Below are 18,560 nucleotides of genomic sequence, written 5' to 3' on the forward strand. Positions count from 1 at the left end.
ACAGGAGCCTGTGAAAAATTACTAGATACTAGTAATTTTGAAGACTTTGTGGCAACAAATGAATATGGGATTTGTGAAAATTGTTTTGCAGTAAATATTTTGGAGCCTGAGCTAAACTCTTACTTTAGCACTTACTGTTTTGCAATTACTGACATGGAAATATATCTTTCTATTAGAACTAGCTCAAAAAAAGTACATTTAATGTGAGTGAATACACAGAATATCCTGGAAATAGAGATGTAATTCATGAGGTCACTAGTGACGTTTAGCACAGTTCGTTAGCTGTCTAGGCCTGAACAAGGCTGGCTGAATAAGCCAAGCAGTCTGTATATGCAACAAAGTGTGGAGGAAAAACCTCCCTCATTAGGAGCTGAGCAGATCTGCAGTGTCTTGAGCGCAGTGACTGTAACATACCTCTGCACTGCAATTTGATTCCTTTGCACCAGACCCCATGTCCCAAACTGAAGCTGAATGGGACAAGTAATTTATCTCTCCCTGTAATTCTGGTGGGAGACACAAGGCTTCCCGAGTGAGGTAAAGTGTGGCAATTCCTTTTGTTACGTTTGTTGCTTAAAGTGGTCACAGGCTGATGCTTTGGGGTTTTCAGTAAGGCTGCTTGGAATTTCCCTCCTCTGGAAATATTTCAGGGTTTGCTGAAAAAAACCTGTCCCACTTCTTAATAACAGCTGAAGAAACTAGACACCTTTTGCAGCTAATCTGGGGAAAAGAAAAAAAGGCAACTGTTGGAACAACACACATTAATTTAGAGGTAAGAGTATTTTGGTCTAACAAGAAGTAACATTCCCTGATGAAGGTGGAATTTTCTAGAGCAAATAATTCTAGTGGGCAGTTCCCCACTCCTTTCCCTGTTAGGTCTTGTATCTTTCTTCCTGTAATCAAAATACAAGCCAAAAATTATTGCACAACCAGAGTGAAAAAAAGAAACTCTTAAACCATGGCATTGAGTAAATGTCACCTGAGTCAACAAAGAGTCCAACAGACGGAGGTTTCAATACTGTTTTTTCAAATTCATCATTAATTTATTTTTTAAAGTAATGACTATAAATCTTCCTAGAACAGATTGTTATTCTGCCTGTTATGATTCATTAAACCAGTTCAGAATGAGATCATTATCATTTAAGTTAGCATTTTTGAGACTGCCAAATGTTCTCCAAGTACTTCCTGCAGCTAGGACTGCAAGCATTGTCCTTGGAGCTGGCAGCCTGCTTGCACCATATCCTGGTCCAAGATCTTCTTGTGCCTCTGGCTAGCAGCACGGCCGTGCCCATGGGCTCTGCTTGAGTGGGTTCCTTTACCTGCCCCTCAGGCAGCAGCAAAATTAGAAGCTGACTTAAAGCTGCAAGGCTTGAGAGTCTGTGGAACTGAGCATCTGCAGAGATACACAGCCTCAGGAACTAGGGCTGGAAAACTCTTCTCCAGAGGTAGACTCCCACCCTGCAGCCTGCAGCTGAGCTGGCTGATTACACAGTGGTCAGTGATGCCTTAGGATAAATTAGGATTTCTCTCCTCCTCTTGCAAATTCCCACATTGTAAAGCCAAAGGATGCAGCAAGAAGAGTGGCAGCCACAGGAGACAGGTTACCAAAAATAGACCTTCTCCTTTTTGATTTCTTTTTGGTGTAATTTCCTGACTGCATTATTGAAACAACAGTGACATAAGGGGCATGATACAGCAACAGGGAAGACAGAAGCATGTAAAAGCAAAAGAGACAATGACATATTTGTGTAGAAAAAAGAAAAACGAGCTGGCAGTAAAGGGGAATTCACAAATTATCTGATAAAAAGGCACATAGCCATTTCCTTGCTCCCCCAACCATTCTTAGAGTTCTCTGACACATGAAAGATACCAAAAGGAGAAAAAAAACCAACAAAACAACAACACCCAAAAAGCCAACAAATGAAAGACAAACCACCACCCCAAATTACAGCAATTACTTGATCAGGGAATTTTCACTTCCTATTCTGTGAGAGAGAAATTCCCCGGGTCATCTGACCTCTGTTGAAATTACACCAGGAAGAGGAGCAGTGGCAGTCAACAAGTGCAGGGCGTTCTCTGGCTGTACAAAAACCTCCCATGTGTGAGCCAGAGCTCAGAGGTGCAGGGATGTGCAGGTGTGTGTACACATAGTGAGGAGAGCTGCGAACATCCTGCCAGCCAGATCATCTCTTGCACAACTCTCTGGTCCTGTGCGGCCCGGCAGACCTTTTGCTTTTCCTTTCGCTGCTTGTTTCCAAGAATGCCTCCAGAGCAGATCTTCTGAGGAGCAATTTCAGAGCTATTTCCTCACGTGCAGTTTCCTCGCGTGCTGCTGAAAGCAGCTCTCCAAGAAGAGGTGGTGGCCAGCATCATGGTGGGAATAATGGCAATGAGGACGTGGATTGAGCCAGTGGTTGCGGGTTCCCAAGTGGCCAGTGCCTTCTATGACACAGCACTGCTGCTGGTAGTGAGGAACTACTACAACCAGACCAACGGCACTGCTCCCTCCCACGTCCTGGAAGATGCTCAGCAGAAGGCTGTATCTAATTTTTATATCATCTACAACCTCGTCCTGGGCCTGAGCCCGCTGGTGTCAGCCTATGGCTTGTCCAAGCTGGGGGACAGGATACATCGGAAGATCCCCATCTGCTTCCCTCTTGTTGGCTATCTGGGCTCCAAAACTCTCCTGCTCCTCCTGATTCTGCTGGGCTGGCCAGTGGAGGTGATGTATGGGGCTGCTGCCCTCAATGGGCTGACAGGAGGCTTCACCACACTTTGGGCAGGCATCATGGCTCTGGGATCCCTGGGGTCCTCTGAAAGCAAGAGATCTCTGCGGCTCATCGTTATCGAACTGGTGTATGGTCTCGCTGGCTTTCTGGGAAGCATGGCGTCTGGCTACCTCTTTGTTGGCTTCAGTGACCACTATCGAGAAGGCACCGTGCTGGTGTGCTGCAGCATTGCTTGCTATGCCTTCTGTCTCCTCTACAGCATTTTTGTCCTCGCAGTCCCCAAGCTTGCCGCTTCCTGCCCAGCAAAAGCCAAGAGTCCAGAGGAGATGGGTGGTCAGCTACCAGAAGCAGCAGTAGCAGGGAGTTCCCAGCCTTCAAAGGGCAGGATCTCCACTCCAGTATCACCCTCAAAACTCACCATCATCCTGCTGTTTGTGGCAGCAATCCTCTACGACCTTGCTGTGGTTGGTGCAATGAATGTACTCCCCCTGTTCTTGCTCAGGGAACCTTTGAGTTGGAATGCCGTGGAGATTGGCCATGGCAATGCTGCTGGGTACGTGATCTTCATTACCAGTTTCCTAGGGGTGCTCGTGTTCTCCAGATACCTGAGGGATATTACCATGATCATGATTGGAGTAGCATCGTTCAGTGCTGGCATCCTCATCATGGCCTTCGTGCAGTGGACATTCCTGTTCTACATTGGTGAGTTGAACAGCCACGCACATGAGCAAAGACACGGGTGAAAAAGGGGTGTTTCAACATAGCTGGAAGAGCTTTTTGCTTTGCTTCATGACAAGTTTACAAGAAGGGAGTTAGGCAGACCATCACAAGGGCAATTTGCAAGAAAGCATTCTTATTATTCCTTTCCCCATATCTCCCTTAAGACCCAGCAGGCTACAATACCCTTAGTAGCATACAGTCCTGCCAAGGATTAGTTTAAAGCCCATTTACTCATAATTCATCAGTTGTTCACAGAGCAGAACAATATTCACACTCTGGGGGACTGGGAATTGTTGCTGACTCCCTTTATTGGTGGGACCACATCACTGCAGCAATAGAAAGCACTCGCTTCTTGGGGGGAAAGGCTTAAGGCTACAACAGAAGCAAAATGGCAAAGGCTTCCTATTACACAAACATCTTAAGATGTGATTTATTTTTGTCATATGAAGGCACTTACAGCTGATGGGAAACTTAATGAAACATTGGAGCAGTGAAGTATTGTACAATAATGTAGTTTACAAATCTCACACTGTACATAAATTACTAAGGGACAGGTAATAATAGATGGAGCGGCATCCCATGATAAAGGAAAGTTTACTTTTGGGAGGTAATTTATGACTAAAAACAAAATCCAATTCATTGTGGATTGAATGCAGAATCAATGAATCTACATTCATTGTGGCAGAGAGATCTTACAGAGTATCGTTTATTGCATGGCTTTAAGGTTTTGCTTTTAAAGGTGAGAAAGACCGTGGAGATACATGTCCTGAAGTGATTTTTCTCTCTGTCCCTACAGGGAATGAGAGACTGAAAATTAAACAAAGTTGTTCTAAAGGGAAAAATGATAGCGTATTGTATTTGTGTACTAAGCCAAACACTGAGTGAAAATTTTAAGATTTTCTTTGTTTAGCCAATCAAGCTGGGGAATAAAAGATAAAAAAAAAAAAAGTTAAAAAAGGAGCTTTCTTAATTATTCTTCATCCTGAAAACACGGTGCTATGCAGTGTGTAAGGATGCTTATTCCTGCATTGCAGAAACACCTTGGTACAGTAGACATGGACCAAGTCTTCACTGAGGCTAGTTCTGCTGACAGGAAGGTAATTCCAGCTCCCTATAAATTTTCACAGTACAGACAGGCTAGAATACTGCAAGCCAGAAGCACCGAGATGTGTGTTATAGTGTTATAAAGGTACTATTCCTGTCAAGGCTGTGTAGCACAAGGGTTCTCTCTGCACCTTAAGACTTAAATCATCACCCTCGCTATCTCAAAGGAGAGCGAGGATCCCATCTACGTGACATGTCTGGCTGAGAACAGGAGATTGTGTCTAGTTTGGGCAAAGTGCTCTGTGGGTCACAAAGAGCAGGTACTGGTGATAACTCAAAATTCTTTGCATTACAGCACGGGCAGTGATGCTGTTTGCCCTCATCCCCTTACCAACCATCAGGTCCATGTTGTCCAAGCATGTTGAAGGATCATCCTATGGTGAGTATTTTGGTTGCCTTACCAGCCAAACCCCCCTGAAATCCCTTTTTTCTGCCTAGAGTACTAAGAGAAAGGCAAGTTATTGCTGCAGCCTGTGCATTGTGTAATAATACCAGAACAGATACCACAAACAGGAAGGGAGAAGCAGAGAAACTTGCTGGACAAGATTCTCACTTCAATCTTCTTGTCTTTGGTTGCATCATCATTTATCCACTGAAATTTTCAGCACATACTTCAAAAGATTACAATCAGTGCATAGTTCAAAGGCAGAGAAAAGAACTGAGATACTGCTCAAGAACACAGTACTGCAGGGAGAACCAAGAAAACAGGACATTGAGTTGAAGCACTGTGATATTCACACCATTTGTATCTGGCTTCTTTTACTTCCAGTTCTGGAAAGGATGGATTATTTTCATCTCTTTTTCAGCTCTCTAAGCATTTCTTCAGGTGTTTGGCAGTTTGTTCCTGTCAGGCCTGATTTAACTACAAAGAATTACTTTTGCACAAAAATTCACCCTTCTTGGAACAGCAGCTGGAATTCTTTTCCACTAAAATATGTATTAAAAAAAAGTAAAATATATTTTACACCAGCATATTAAGGCCTACCATTTTTATCCCAATTTAGACACAAGATACAGGACTGGCCATTTATTCAAACAACACCACAGGCCCACAACTGCTCATCCCTCCTTCCAAATGTGTTTCCTCTGCATCCTTCAAATCCTTTTCTGCCTTATGAACATGACGCTGCTCCATCACCAGTTTGCTCCTACTGCTTGTGCTCCCTCAACATCTGCCGTAGCCAAATCATCTCCCTGCCACAAACAGCACAGCTCACACCCCAAATTAATCACTATAAATCAAACATTTTTAACCTCCATCTGGAGCCTTAGAGGCTGCACATGACAATGGTGTCAGTCCAGACCTTGAGTAGGACCCAGCAGCAGAGCAGCACTTGCCTTCTGGAGTGTCATCTCCTTTGCTGGTGGCTGCTGGTGCTGACTGGCTGCAGAAGGCTACCAGGCCAGCAAACTCAGCACAAGTCCCAGCAGGGCTGGGTTACTTCCCTTTCACTCATTCACCATGACAGAAATCCTTCAGTAAAGAGTGGGTTCAACTAGAATTCAGTTTCTGCCTTTTTTCCACACAAAATGCACAAATCACACACACATTCCCATTTGAGGCATTATTGTAATTTCAACCCTGTGAACCACTTTTCTGGTCTAGGGCAGAAGCAGACCCTAACTAAAATTTCTCCTGTTCTGAAGATGTCAGCTCTAGACTATTTTTCTACCTCTAGGAAAAGGAGCACTCATTGACCAGTTTATTGCTGCTCTTACAAGCAGCTACTGTTACATGTAGACTGTTTAGGCAGACAGTTTTCCAGCTGAATCTTTTGTCCGACACCTAAGAGGAGGAAAAATAATTTAGTTGACATCTAGAACAGAGGCAGATACAAGCTCATGCCATCTGGTGCTGGTGGAGCAATGCCTACACAATTGTGATCCTGGATTTGTCAGGGAGGTACCACAGCTGATTGGTTAATCTCCAGTAATAAGCTGTGTTCTTGTCTTACAGGTAAGGTGTTTGTCCTGCTGCAGCTGTCTTTAGTCATCACAGGTGTAGTGACATCTACAATCTACAACAAGATCTATCAAAACACACTGGACTGGTACAGCGGCTTCTGCTTCATTTTGTCTTTTCTAGTTGGCTGCCTGAGTCTCCTCCCTTTAAGGTAAGAAATACGAAAGATTTTGTTCAAAAGGATATGTTATATTTACTGTGTACTTCCTGATTCTATGTCTAAAGTGTGTAATACAGATAGGAAAGAATGTTCAAAAGGAAACAACACCCCCACCAGTTGAATTAAAAAAAAAAAAAAAAAAAAAAAAAAAAAAAAAAAAAAAGAAGTAAAAATGGGAAAACTAAAGAAACTTGCAGAAACAAGTGGGCAAATATCAAGGATATTCAAAGAATGAGAGTTGCAATGTCTAGACAGTGTTTTTTTAAATCTCATTTTTGTTTAAAGTAACATGAGTTGCTGTAGGAAGAGTATTTGCCAGTTTAAGAGCTAATAATCCCAGGGGACAAAGCATTCACACAAATGTGTTTGATACTGTGAAAATAGTAGTAAGTAGAATGAAGGACTAACCCTACACAAAATAAAATGTTTTTTAAAAATTCCATTATATGTTACTTACCCACTGTGACAGAAAAGAATAATGTGAGTCTCTCTCAAATGTTTCAAAGAGAAACCATTACCACAGTGAAGGAAAAGGTTACTTTTCTGGTCCACTGAATTTGCCCAACAGTACCACCATGGAGTGACTGAGATCTACAATTTCAGGAACAACTTTTAAGCACAAAATCAGCTTAATTTGAAGAGAGGAAGCTGAAGCAACCCCCCCATCTACTTTTATAGAATTTTTGGAGGATCTCCCTCCAAATCTCTCTTTGTTCATTAGAGCCTCCCCAAGATTCTCCAGCTTGTTGCATGACTAGAAACAGCAAGATTCTTTCTGTATGAAAGTGAACAGTGATAATGTATTTAATCCATGTAACAATATTTTAATTCAGATATAAGGCGCATACTGGACAGGCTAATGCCTACCTCCAGGCAAAATTCTTGCCTAGCTCTGCTGTAGTTTAAATGAAATATAGTAGTACAAAGTTTAAAAGCACTATGTATACTGACTGCAGTGGCACCACTTAGAGAAGAAGAAAAAGTAACACTAAGGAAAGCTCCTCCACTACCACCTCTGTTTTATTCAGAGCACTGGAGACTTTCTGGGCTTGTAAATGCATTTGGCAACCAGTGTCTTCAGGACTACTAGTGTGGGAAGGCTACTTCCTACTCATCATTCCCCTGGCTCTGCTTTCCTCCTCTGATCTTCCAGACACAAAAGGCTTGTTTCTTATGTGCAACCCTCTCTTTAGAAGGAGTCACTGCTTTGAGGGGTCACTCAAATGCTTTTTAATACAGGTTCCAAATAAAAGTACCATAATCAGTACAAACACAGATTATTAAAGTGAAGGATGACAAATGGTGCCAAATGTCACTGCTTGTACACAAGAGAGGCTGGCAGATCACTGAAAGGAATCCTATCAGCACTCAGCCAGCTCCAGACACCCCAAAAAAGCTTAAGACATAGATGTGGAAAGAGTAAACTGCAGTTTGAGAAGGTAGTTTGTTAATTCTTATTAACTGCATTTTTTATTGTTCTTTACAGCTTTGTGGCCATCAAACAACGGTCAACCACTGGCTCCCTTGAGATTCTGACTGAGTAACAGAGGCATCTTCTGGTTATCACTAGTCTCTACACTTACTAACACAACAGGATACATAGCATTTTTATTTCCACTTCACAGCATGCCACAATCTCTCAGCCAGTAAGGTTGCCCAGGAAGAGATGTCTGCCTTGTTATTTTTGCAGCACACATCCCATCCTGCAGAATATGTGCATTGGTTATTGCACATCAGCAGTCCTCAGAGCATTCTGATTTTTGCTAGGCTGGTTAGCAATACCAATTAGGAACAAGAATATAGGCTCAAAATGAAAATGGCATTTCTAGACACATTGTTCAGAAGGGAAGCAGAGAGCAAAGGATTAGTTTTCCATTAGCTCCTTCTTGTCTGTTCACTCAGAAACCTCAGGGCAGCTGTGACTGTGGTTGATGAAACGGGGCTGCAAGCCACATGCCATGTTGCACAGGGCCATCAGCAGGACACACCTGCTCCCCACCTCCTACAGATGTCATCAGCCCAGCTAATGATTATTACATGCAGGACCATTAAAGAGAAATACCACCATTAAAATATGTAAGATAAACAGAATTGTAGTAATCCCTACAATAAAACGCCCCTGAACAGATGTTCATGACCCTGATTTCTGGGAGATTATCCCACTCTCTGTGGACAGTGCTTCACCAGAGCTCATGAGACGACTAAGACTCAAGAGCCAATACTGATGTTTAAGCTCACACCACCAGTGTGCTACTCTTGTACCAGGTTAAGAACAGGTAAGTGCAGCACACAGCTCCTGCAGAATTAATGGAGGTGTAGGGACACTGATACCATGTAATACCGTGTTACCTCAGCTTTAATCTGGGTTGGAAAGGAAACTCGTACAATACAGCAACTAGCATGAGATGATAAATAAAATAAATCCAAACACGATACTTCACATAAATCCAAACATGAGTCAAAGGTCTGGCAGGTCTCACAAAGGATGTGCTTACACATCACAGGTCTGCTTACATGCTAATTGAACTAAGAAGGATTAAGCAGCTTCCAAGGTCCTGGACTAAGTAAAGGGAAGTTAAAAACCCTTAAATAACTGAAATAATCTGGAGAAAATCAGGCAGCTTCAGTTCAAACCAGAGATACAGCAAGTAGAAGCTGGTTCATCATTACACAACCCCCTACTCTGAGGAAGTTGCTGTCACCCTGTCCATCCCTGCCACGCCCCCCCACACCCACCCTCCCCCCCCACATTTTTCCTCAGCTCCTTCACTTTCAGTACCAGAAGTAATGCAACAACAGGTCAGATCATTTCTACATAGATAAACTGTGAAAGAAGACTTTAGGGGAAGGGTATTTCTGCAGTAAGATAATGAGCTGCTTAGCAAAATAAGCACACGCATAATTTCACCAGTGAAGACTGCAAAAAAATGAAACTTTATTCTAAGTAAAGGAGCAATCTTTTAATACATTTATTGGTCCATTCCATTAAATTAATTGAGATAAACAAATGGTGCATTTAAAAAAATGTACACTAATAGAGAATTACAAACAGTTTTACCTCAAAGCATTTTTCTCCATCAATACTAGTTCCATAGTAAACAATGCACAAAGTATATTTAAAGAGATATATGAAAGGGTATAGAAACATGCCAGCACCAGAAGACAAGACACCTCCTAGCCTGCGAGTCTGAACAAGAGCACAGTTGCCAGATTTGACCAAGTACAGGAAGCAAAAGCCTCCTTCCCCTTTTTAAATTGTTTACTAGCTAATTCACACAGAGACAAGCCTTTTCACAGCTTTCATTTTGTATTTTAATGGTATGAACAGTGCCTCTAGTTCTGGTGAGTGGGTTTACAGAGTGAAAGCAGAAGAGTCTGGACAAGGAACCAGCACCATTTTGGTCCCCATCACTGACACCTTCAACACAGTGTGTGCAGCTCACAGCCAGCTTGCCTTCAACTGCATGGCCCAACTCTCCAGACCTTAGGGAGGGATAGAGGGATGCAGGCACAAAGAAGTGAGAACAAGGACGGTGCTTCTTTATTTTTGTGTACTGTAGACAAAAGCCCTTTGGCTCTTATTGTAAGACTGGCCCTCAGCAATCTGTCTCCTTGTGCAGTGGGAACGTCGCACTGGCCACAACGCTGCAGCTTGATCTGAAGGTATGGATACATATCCGGGCACCAGGGTTAACAAAATGGTTTAGCTTCAAAGCATAGAATATCAAGACCTTCAAAGTAGTCTAGGACAGTGACTAGCCCTTACTGCTTTACCATGCCATTTACATAAGGGTGATCTACTTATACCTTTTTGGAAAGTTCATTATTTTCTGCAAATTTAATGTGCTTTAGGCATGCAACGTTAAAACTTGTCCAGTTCATTACTAAGTACTTCTACATATCAGATACTTCAGCAAGATTTCCAAGTGCTAAGCACAGAATTAAGCACTGCCATTTTAATTTGTAAATTGGTTCAAGAGCAATCCCAAAAAGTTTTAAATGCCACATTCAGTCTGCCAGAAGATAACGTTATTCCTGTGATCCCGTTTTACTTCACAAGAGGAAAAACAAAAATAATCAACAAGCAGTAACAACTTGCCTGTCTTTAAATAAAAAGTCCTCATTTTCCCTATGTATTGTTGTAGTAAAAGTTAATATATCCAAGGAAAGAATGTGCTACCTTCAGAATTTAAGATGACAGAACAACTAATGAGCTAACTTAGTCTATACAGTTTTGTTCAAGTGGTTATCAGGACAAGGATTTTCAACAGTCTTCAACAATAATCATAACAATATGCAGTTAAATTGTGCAAGTTTTAGCAAAAGCATAGCTCCTGTTAAAATAATGAACAGTTCCTGCTGATGTGGGAAATAATTCCTTTGTACCCTTGCATTGGCAGGACTGACAACCGAAGCAACGTCTCATGAACAGGTTATACAGAGCCACTGCGTCAAGGCTACTGCACACTTTCTCCACAGAACGGTCTCTGCCACTGATGCTTTGTTTCTATCAGTTATTCCACTACCTTATCCTTACCACAAATTTTAGTACAGCAAAAATCCAAGCAGATTTCAGTACAGAATCACACTTTATTCTTTAATGCAACTCACACCAAAACTGTTTGTGTCTTTAGGACTACATGTTACCTTTTCACTTTTCAATGTATACCTGAAAAAGCCATGATGTTTTAACTTCTATATTTATTGCAAGATTTAGAACCTGATAAAGGTATACATGAACAATGCATGGTCCATTACTGAGCACAGAAACAAGATCTCAGTGCTTGCTTTACTGTGCTGGAGCCACTTAAGAGAAGAAACAAACACCACAGAAACTATACAGAAGTAACTGGGCAGCTGTGAATTATCCACTGAAAGGGCCTTGCCTGGCTAGGATTATGAGGAAAACTGGGCTGATTTAAGGACTGCTGAAAGAACCACATAATAAACAGGCACATTAAAAGGGTGCTAACTACATCTGGTGTCATTTTGATGCACATGCAGAGAGTCATCTTAAGTGACTTAACATTCAATGTGTTACTCAAAGATTAAGCTCCTGCACTATTCTTGCTTCCCTTTACCAACATCTTCTATTTCTCTCACAGAAGTGTGGACCATCCAAAGTAAAGACTTACCCTAAAAGGATTACAGGACAACATGTTAAAGAGTTTCAGTTCAGGACTCAACCTCCCTCTAACAGCAGTTATGTGATACAAGTGTCACTCTGCACATCTTACAGTAATTTCCTGCAACTTTGGTAGTTTTCCTGACTGGCATAGCTGCCCCAAACATCAGAGTCAGGATCCTCCCCACACCTCACCCACAGCCTCTCCCTCAGTCACCTTGTGATTTACAACAGCTCTTCATAAGAACAGGCGCCTCCACAGCCTGTGGGATCTGAGACCCACGTTTGCACACCCTTATTGCACTGAAGCAGTTCTTGCAGAGGATTTCTCCTTTGAATGCCAAGTTTTCCTTTCGCTGTAAGAGCTTAAGAGGTTTTGGTCCAGATCACGTAAGATATCCCAATCTTCAGCAGCTCCAGCCTCAACAGTTACATGTTGATTTGAACTTCATTTGGTACCTTCCACTGTTCACTATGCTTCTCATGAACAGCTGTGATGTTAATTGCTGAATTCCCCAGAACCAACACCCACTTCAGTTTGACATAAAGCAAAGCAGGAAGAGTCCCTTAGTGTTGTAAGGCATCAGATAAAACCACTTGTAGGAACAAAACCACCATTCTTTCTACTCATCTTGTACTGCTCACTTTAATAAGATGGTGGGAAGACTAAATATTAGTTCAAAATATATTTTGCTTGAGTCCCAGTGATGTTGTAAAGTCAACTACAAAATTCCATTTACTCCACTAATTTGAACTAATTCAGAAAGCATGTTGATCTTTCTGATCCCTCTGAAAAATGGGGAAGACTGTAACCCTGAAGGACAGACCGTTAGATAGTATACAAGTGCTTATTCTAGATTGCTTCAAGATGATCCCCTTAAGTACTTCCCCTGAACAAGAGGAGTCTGTGATTCTGAACCCAACAATAACTTAAACCAGAGTTCTCCTTTAGACCAAAAAGTGCATATCAGCAAACTGACCTTAAAACAAGAAACTTAGTTTGTTTAGTACCGGAGAGTTGTCAATGAAGGCTGAGCCAAAATGAAAAATTTCTTAAAATGTCTTATATTTTACTTTTTCATGTAGAGAGCACTATCTCATTAGCCTGACAACTACCATGGTGCTGCAATAACTCATCTTGAGAGTTCCATAAAGCCACCACACTGAGAAGGGTGGCTGCATGTTCAGTTGGTGTTTATGAAGGAATCAATTCCAAATCAGACTAGTACCTGGTAGGTTATTATAGGAGAACAGAGAAGTTGCACAAAATCAATCACTGCTCATATTCTTTGCAAGAATGTTGCCAGAGAACAAGTAATCACTCAAATTTAGCAGTAAGCACAGAGTTATTTATTGCCCTGAATCCCAGTGTTACAGTCATAAAAGCCCCAACCCCCTCACTAGGATGGTTAAATCACATCAGCATTCCTAAGGCCATTAAGACCAAGTAGGCATTTACTTGAGGTTGGACTGCAAGAGCAAGGACAAAAAAGGGACTTGCAGAAGCAGCTGCAATTCTAAAGGCCAATAGAAAATACTAAGGAAATAGAACAGTAACAAAAGTAGTCCTAAAAGACTTGCCATGTGGTCCAGCAGAGACAGGTATGAGTACTACGTGTACCTAATAGGACACCCATCTATCCCCCACCAACCCAATTAAGGCAAGTTTTGCACATGGAAGCTTTTGACTTTTGGTTGCTGCAAAGAAACTGTGTGGAGAGAAAACAGAGTTCTACTTTTACTACAGCAGGCATTTTAGATGACCAAGCCTAAAGTGGCTCTAGTAAAACCCATATATAAAGCATGGTGTAAGAAATCTCCACCACACAATTTCCAGAGCTAGCTTTGGAAAAATGAAGACTCATACTTCCTCCCCCCTTCCCACAACCCTTGAAAAACCACAGTACAACTCATTCCCGCAGCTAGGCTGGTTTTGATCCCCAAGTCAGTCACGAGTACACTTCAGTCAACTGACGTTACTTCATAATCACCAAGGTAAACAAAGATACTCAGTATGAACCAACAGCATGCCACACTCACAAAAACCACAGTTCATGCTTGCTTCACCAGCTATCTGCAGCTGGTGGTGGTATGCTCTGTCTACAACCAGCCCGACTCCCAGACAGAAAAGTCTACAGAGACCATTTCATCCAGAGGGAGCACATAGGTGCTGGCAAAACAGAAAATATTCTTTCCCAGCCTTTCCTTGTCCAGTCAAAAAAAAAAAAAAAAAAAAAAAAAAAGGATAAGGATTGCTTAGGGAGTATGGTATCATAGAAATAATTACTGGGTTTTTTTTTTAAGCAAACAAAACAGAATGATAATAAAGATGTCATTTGGCACCTTGCAGTAGAGTTTTATTTTCATCTTTTTAGTGTTCCACTCATCAGTTCCTTCCAGACTAGAGAGGTAAATTTTATCAAGATCCCCATGCAGTTTCACTATGAACCCCAATCACTCCATAGGTAAAGAAGGAACCATTCAAGATAACTCAAAAAGATGAAACATACCCCAGTTTAAACACAAAAATTGAGGGAAAAAATTCAAATAGGCTGGAACAGATACTCTGAAAAACTAAGTGCAGCTGTCATTTCAGTTAACTTAACAAAAAAGAGTCCTCCATACAGTTCCAGTATGACTAGTGGTACTGAGCATAGAAGTGCTAGACTGTCCATGAAGGTACTTCTTATTTGGTCTCTGGCTTGTCTTGCAATAGTGGTATAATTGACTCCCACGCCGTAAGGCACTGAAAAAAGAGAGAAAGATTTACAAAATCAATTTTATATTGGTTCATATAACTTCTGACCAACCCTTCCAGACCAACAGCATGCAATTTGAAGAAAAGTTATGTGGGTCTTTATAGGTTATTACAGAAGGGGGGAAAAACCCCACAACGTCAAACAGCAAGAAGTGTTAGAAGAGCTGCACCTTCCAAACAAATCCAACAAATTCAAGTTTTCCAAAGTCATCAGCTGGCCCAAGACATTAAAAATCATCATTACACCAAGGATTTCCAAATACCTAGATTTTTCTAAACTGAAAAGTACCACAGCTTTCAGCTAGGCAGATGAACTGTTTTGAGTAGAAATTTACATCTTTGTGGTGTGACTGTGGGAGAAGTCTAATTTGGACACAATGGCAGCTATTACAGCCTACCTCCAGCAAACTTATTTGAAAGAAAACATGCATTTAGGGAAGTTAATTCTGAGACACAGTGTATTCCAGTATGACGCTGGGTCTTGACTCTACTACATGATGAACTGGTAGTGCCTGGTATACTAAACTCTAAGTAGAGTGTAGCTTCTGGATTATTAGAAAGCCACTCCACGCTTTAGAGTAATTTTCCCAGACACATACACTTACTACAGTGCTTGTACTGTGTGTTATTACTGTCCTTCAACCACATAGAGCCCAGAAGTCAAACTTGGCAAATACAGACTGTGGAATCCAGATTATTAAATGCTTGAAATGGGCAAACTCATCAGCAGCTCTTATATCCACAAGTCATTGTTGACAGACTTGTATCTTCCTTCTAACCTTGCTGATTGTACTGCAGATGAATAGAGTACTTCTAGTTATGTACACTGAAGTGACTGGTCAGTTTCTTACCAAAAAAGTTTCCTTGCTAAAACCAGAACTAATATACAGATCTAACTGTCAATTGCAGAGGCAGTGCTGGATGTTCAGTGGATTCTCTAATATCCCCCTCCACAGCAGTCTTAGAACTGAGAGACCAAGGTGAAGGAAGTTCTGTGTGAGCAGTTATGAACTATAACAAGACAGACACTGGAAGGGGAAAAGGTACTGCATACTAATGTTGCATGGAGGGGTAACCTAGCACAAGAAGAAGCTTGTAAAGTAGATGTGTAAAATCGAACAGACAAGATGAAGTGCAGTTTACCAGGCAATGCATAACCCTAGCAGTTCTAGTAGTTTTTAATATTTCATAAATATTTAATATATCCAAAGGAGGAGGACTTTTTACAAGGACTTGTGGTGATAGCACAAGGGACAATTGCTTTAAACTAGAAGAGGGCAGGTTTGGATTATACAATTAGGAAGAAATTATTTACTTTTAGGATGAGAAAACACTGGAACAGCTTGTCCGGAGAAGCTGTGGATGCTCCACCTCTGGAAGTGTTTTAGGTTCATGCTGGATGGTGCTCTGAACCACCTACTCCAGTGAAAGGCATCCCTGCCTCTGGGAGGAGGTTGAAACTTACATGACCACTAAGGTCCCTTCAAACCATTGTGTGATCCTATGGTATCAACCACTGCATTGGGCTGCACTGCTCTTGCACAAAGGAAAATTAGACTGGAAGCATATGCAGTTAAATGTCAAGGTGCTTTTAATTAAAAGTAAAAAATCTAACACCAAACCTCAGGTACAAATGCACCAACTGAAAAAGGGCAGAGCCTAGATATTTTCGGGACTAGGATACAATGACATGTGTATGGATGATGCACAAAGGGACAGGGAGCAGAATAACTTATACATAGCAGATGTAATCTATATATGAGTGTGTGGACATGCATTAACTCATGTAGTTTTGTTCATAAAAGGGAGAATCAAGAGATTTTTCTACTCTGGTAGTATTACTAGAATGTACAGTTCTGGGATTTTTTTCATTACCACTGCTGCTGCTCAGTAATTTGTTCCATTCCAAAGTGCAAAACAGACAAGCATGCATGATAAAATGCTCTAGAATGCTGACTTGCAAGAGATCACTAGTCTCACAGAGTTCATTTGAGCACAACTTCCAACTCTGACAAAGAGCAGCTTCAGATGTCTAATATTCTTGTCTTCAAGACGGTGTGAAGATTTCCTGAAGAATTATCACCAATTCAGAGGAAAATAAACTACTCTTATTCCTGTCAGTGCTCCAACAGTGACACATACCTTCTCGTAGTACTGGATGTTTTTATCTGCCATCCCCATGAGTAGCTGCCTAAAGTCTTGTCTTTTGTTGTTCTGCCATCTCTCCATATCTGCTTTCAGGTCAGCATTGAAACATTCTACTCGGTCTTGACATTTCTCAACATCTGTGGGCACCTGCAGCAAATGAAATGGAGATTAAAACTGTCACTAAGAGTATGAGATTGCTGAATTAGCTCAAATCTTTTAGTGAGTCCTTTCAACTGATGAGAGATGTATATACAGGCAAGAACTGAGCATGAAATTGTATATATATGATAAGAATTTCTGCATGTACATCCAATCCTCGTCACGCTGATTCTGTTCTCTTAAAAAACTAAGCTGCCTAATATCTGTAATTAAGTGTGGTCAACACAGATAGCATGTCCACTTTAAAACTCCTCTACATCATCACCAAGTAACAAATGGTCTTAAAGCAGAACAAATCCAGCATTAATTAGACAACCAATGTTTGCATAAGATATTTCTACTTTCCTAGCTCTTGGGAAACAGTTATCTGTTACAAGGCTTTTTTTTTCACCCCACCTTCTCCTTCAAGTTTGGCACTGCCATATTCAGGGTTCCCATAGATCACCACACTTCAAAGTCTTGAGGTAGACAAAATAAAGCAGGTCATCATAGGCCAGCTTCATCTCACCAAAATGAAACCACACCTATCCTTCTGCGTGCTGGTTAATTACTGAAAAATCAGCTCCAGCATGGGTCAGAAATGGGTGACAGGCATTTCACCACTGCAGCGCACTTGTTAGAAACTGAAAGGCTGCAGACTCCACACAAACACCATGATGCTTCTGGTAAACACAACCTGCACTGTGCTTTTGGTGTATGCTTCGGCATTCTGAGCAGTACCTGCTGACAGAGTTGCACTAGCACTACAAGCCTTCTGCATTCACAGGCCACTGAGCCCTAGGCTGATCCCACTGCCAGAGCAATCAAAGGCCTGGCCAGTTCTGTGAGGCCAGGCCCAGTATGTGCACAGGAGGCCCAGAATGCCCTCCAGTGAGAGATTATCAAGTAGTGATAGGCTTTCCTTTCAAGATCTAAACAAAGGCCTTTGTTCTCTTAAGGTTTCATTTGGAGTCTTTTTACATCATTTCTACCAAATCAGCAAATATGCCACAAGGAAGACATGCCATTCCACAACATGACCCTCTGCCTTGTTTTAGTTTCCAGCAAACCATAGCCAGGAGACTTTGCTGAATGCAACATATGTTGCTAGGCACAGCTCTGAGCTATCAACTCTTACAGGTAATGAAACATCCTCTGGCTGGAAAAGTTCTGAAAACCCCAGAGACAGTATTTTGTGAACACACAAGGAGTTCTACAGAGTTTTTTTAACTTCATCTTGTAATGGACACGAACTACTCATGTTAGAAAAAGGTACAAGGAGTTGCCAAAAAAACCCATGCTGATACTCTGGAGAGGAGATGTAAGTATTCAAAAAAATTGCAAGATTTAAATGCTGCACTTTATGCAATAATCCCACTGAGATATGAGATCCAAAGGCCATTTAATAGGTGCAAGATTAGCAAAATTCATCAATTCCACTGCATCAAGATGTTGGTAAAGTCAAATGCCTAAAAACTGGCTTGCTGGATTTAGTTCCCTCCATCCCAGATACAACTGTTAGAACCTGTTTATACATAGCTACACTGAGGAAGTAGAGTGCATACCACACCAGCCAGCAGAGGAACAGGAAGAAGACTCAAACAGAAGAGCACCATAAAACACCTAGTACACCACTGTTTGTAGTTCATTATAGACAAAAGATCAGAAAAACACTTTTGCATTTCTGTGCTCTCATCCTCCTCAGCTTCTTAGATTCA

General features: G+C 41.5%; 2 protein-coding genes across 2 annotated transcripts in view; one reads left to right on the forward strand and one right to left on the reverse strand.

Moving 5' to 3' along the window:
- The first annotated feature begins 1,284 nt into the window (after positions 1–1,284).
- On the forward strand, positions 1,285–11,602 carry SLC46A2 (solute carrier family 46 member 2). Its single transcript, XM_063421572.1, has 4 exons — positions 1,285–3,428; positions 4,846–4,929; positions 6,508–6,664; positions 8,160–11,602. The coding sequence occupies exons 1-4, from the start codon at positions 2,369–2,371 to the stop codon at positions 8,215–8,217; spliced, it is 1,359 nt and encodes a 452-aa protein (XP_063277642.1). The 5' UTR covers positions 1,285–2,368; the 3' UTR covers positions 8,218–11,602.
- SNX30 (sorting nexin family member 30) overlaps positions 9,585–18,560 on the reverse strand; it is a 49,610-nt gene continuing 40,634 nt past the window's right edge. Inside the window, exons 8-9 of the mRNA XM_063421573.1 lie at positions 16,699–16,851; positions 9,585–14,544 (exon numbers count right to left, since the gene is read on the reverse strand). Of these exons, the coding sequence (XP_063277643.1) occupies positions 14,485–14,544; positions 16,699–16,851 (213 nt within the window). The 3' untranslated portion in view covers positions 9,585–14,484. The remainder of the gene's footprint in view (positions 14,545–16,698; positions 16,852–18,560) is intronic.

This window comes from Prinia subflava, chromosome Z (assembly GCF_021018805.1).
Source record: "Prinia subflava isolate CZ2003 ecotype Zambia chromosome Z, Cam_Psub_1.2, whole genome shotgun sequence".
NCBI lineage: Eukaryota > Metazoa > Chordata > Aves > Passeriformes > Cisticolidae > Prinia > Prinia subflava.

What these genes read in the sequence shown, in the direction of transcription:
- SLC46A2 (XM_063421572.1), top strand. Translation starts at nt 2,369, where the DNA reads ATGGTGGGAATAATGGCAATGAGGACGTGGATTGAGCCAGTGGTTGCG. An exon ending in GACATTCCTGTTCTACATTG is followed by an intron (nt 3,429 to 4,845) that starts GTGAGTTGAACA and finishes TTTGCATTACAG; the next exon opens with CACGGGCAGTGATGCTGTTT. An exon ending in TGTTGAAGGATCATCCTATG is followed by an intron (nt 4,930 to 6,507) that starts GTGAGTATTTTG and finishes CTTGTCTTACAG; the next exon opens with GTAAGGTGTTTGTCCTGCTG.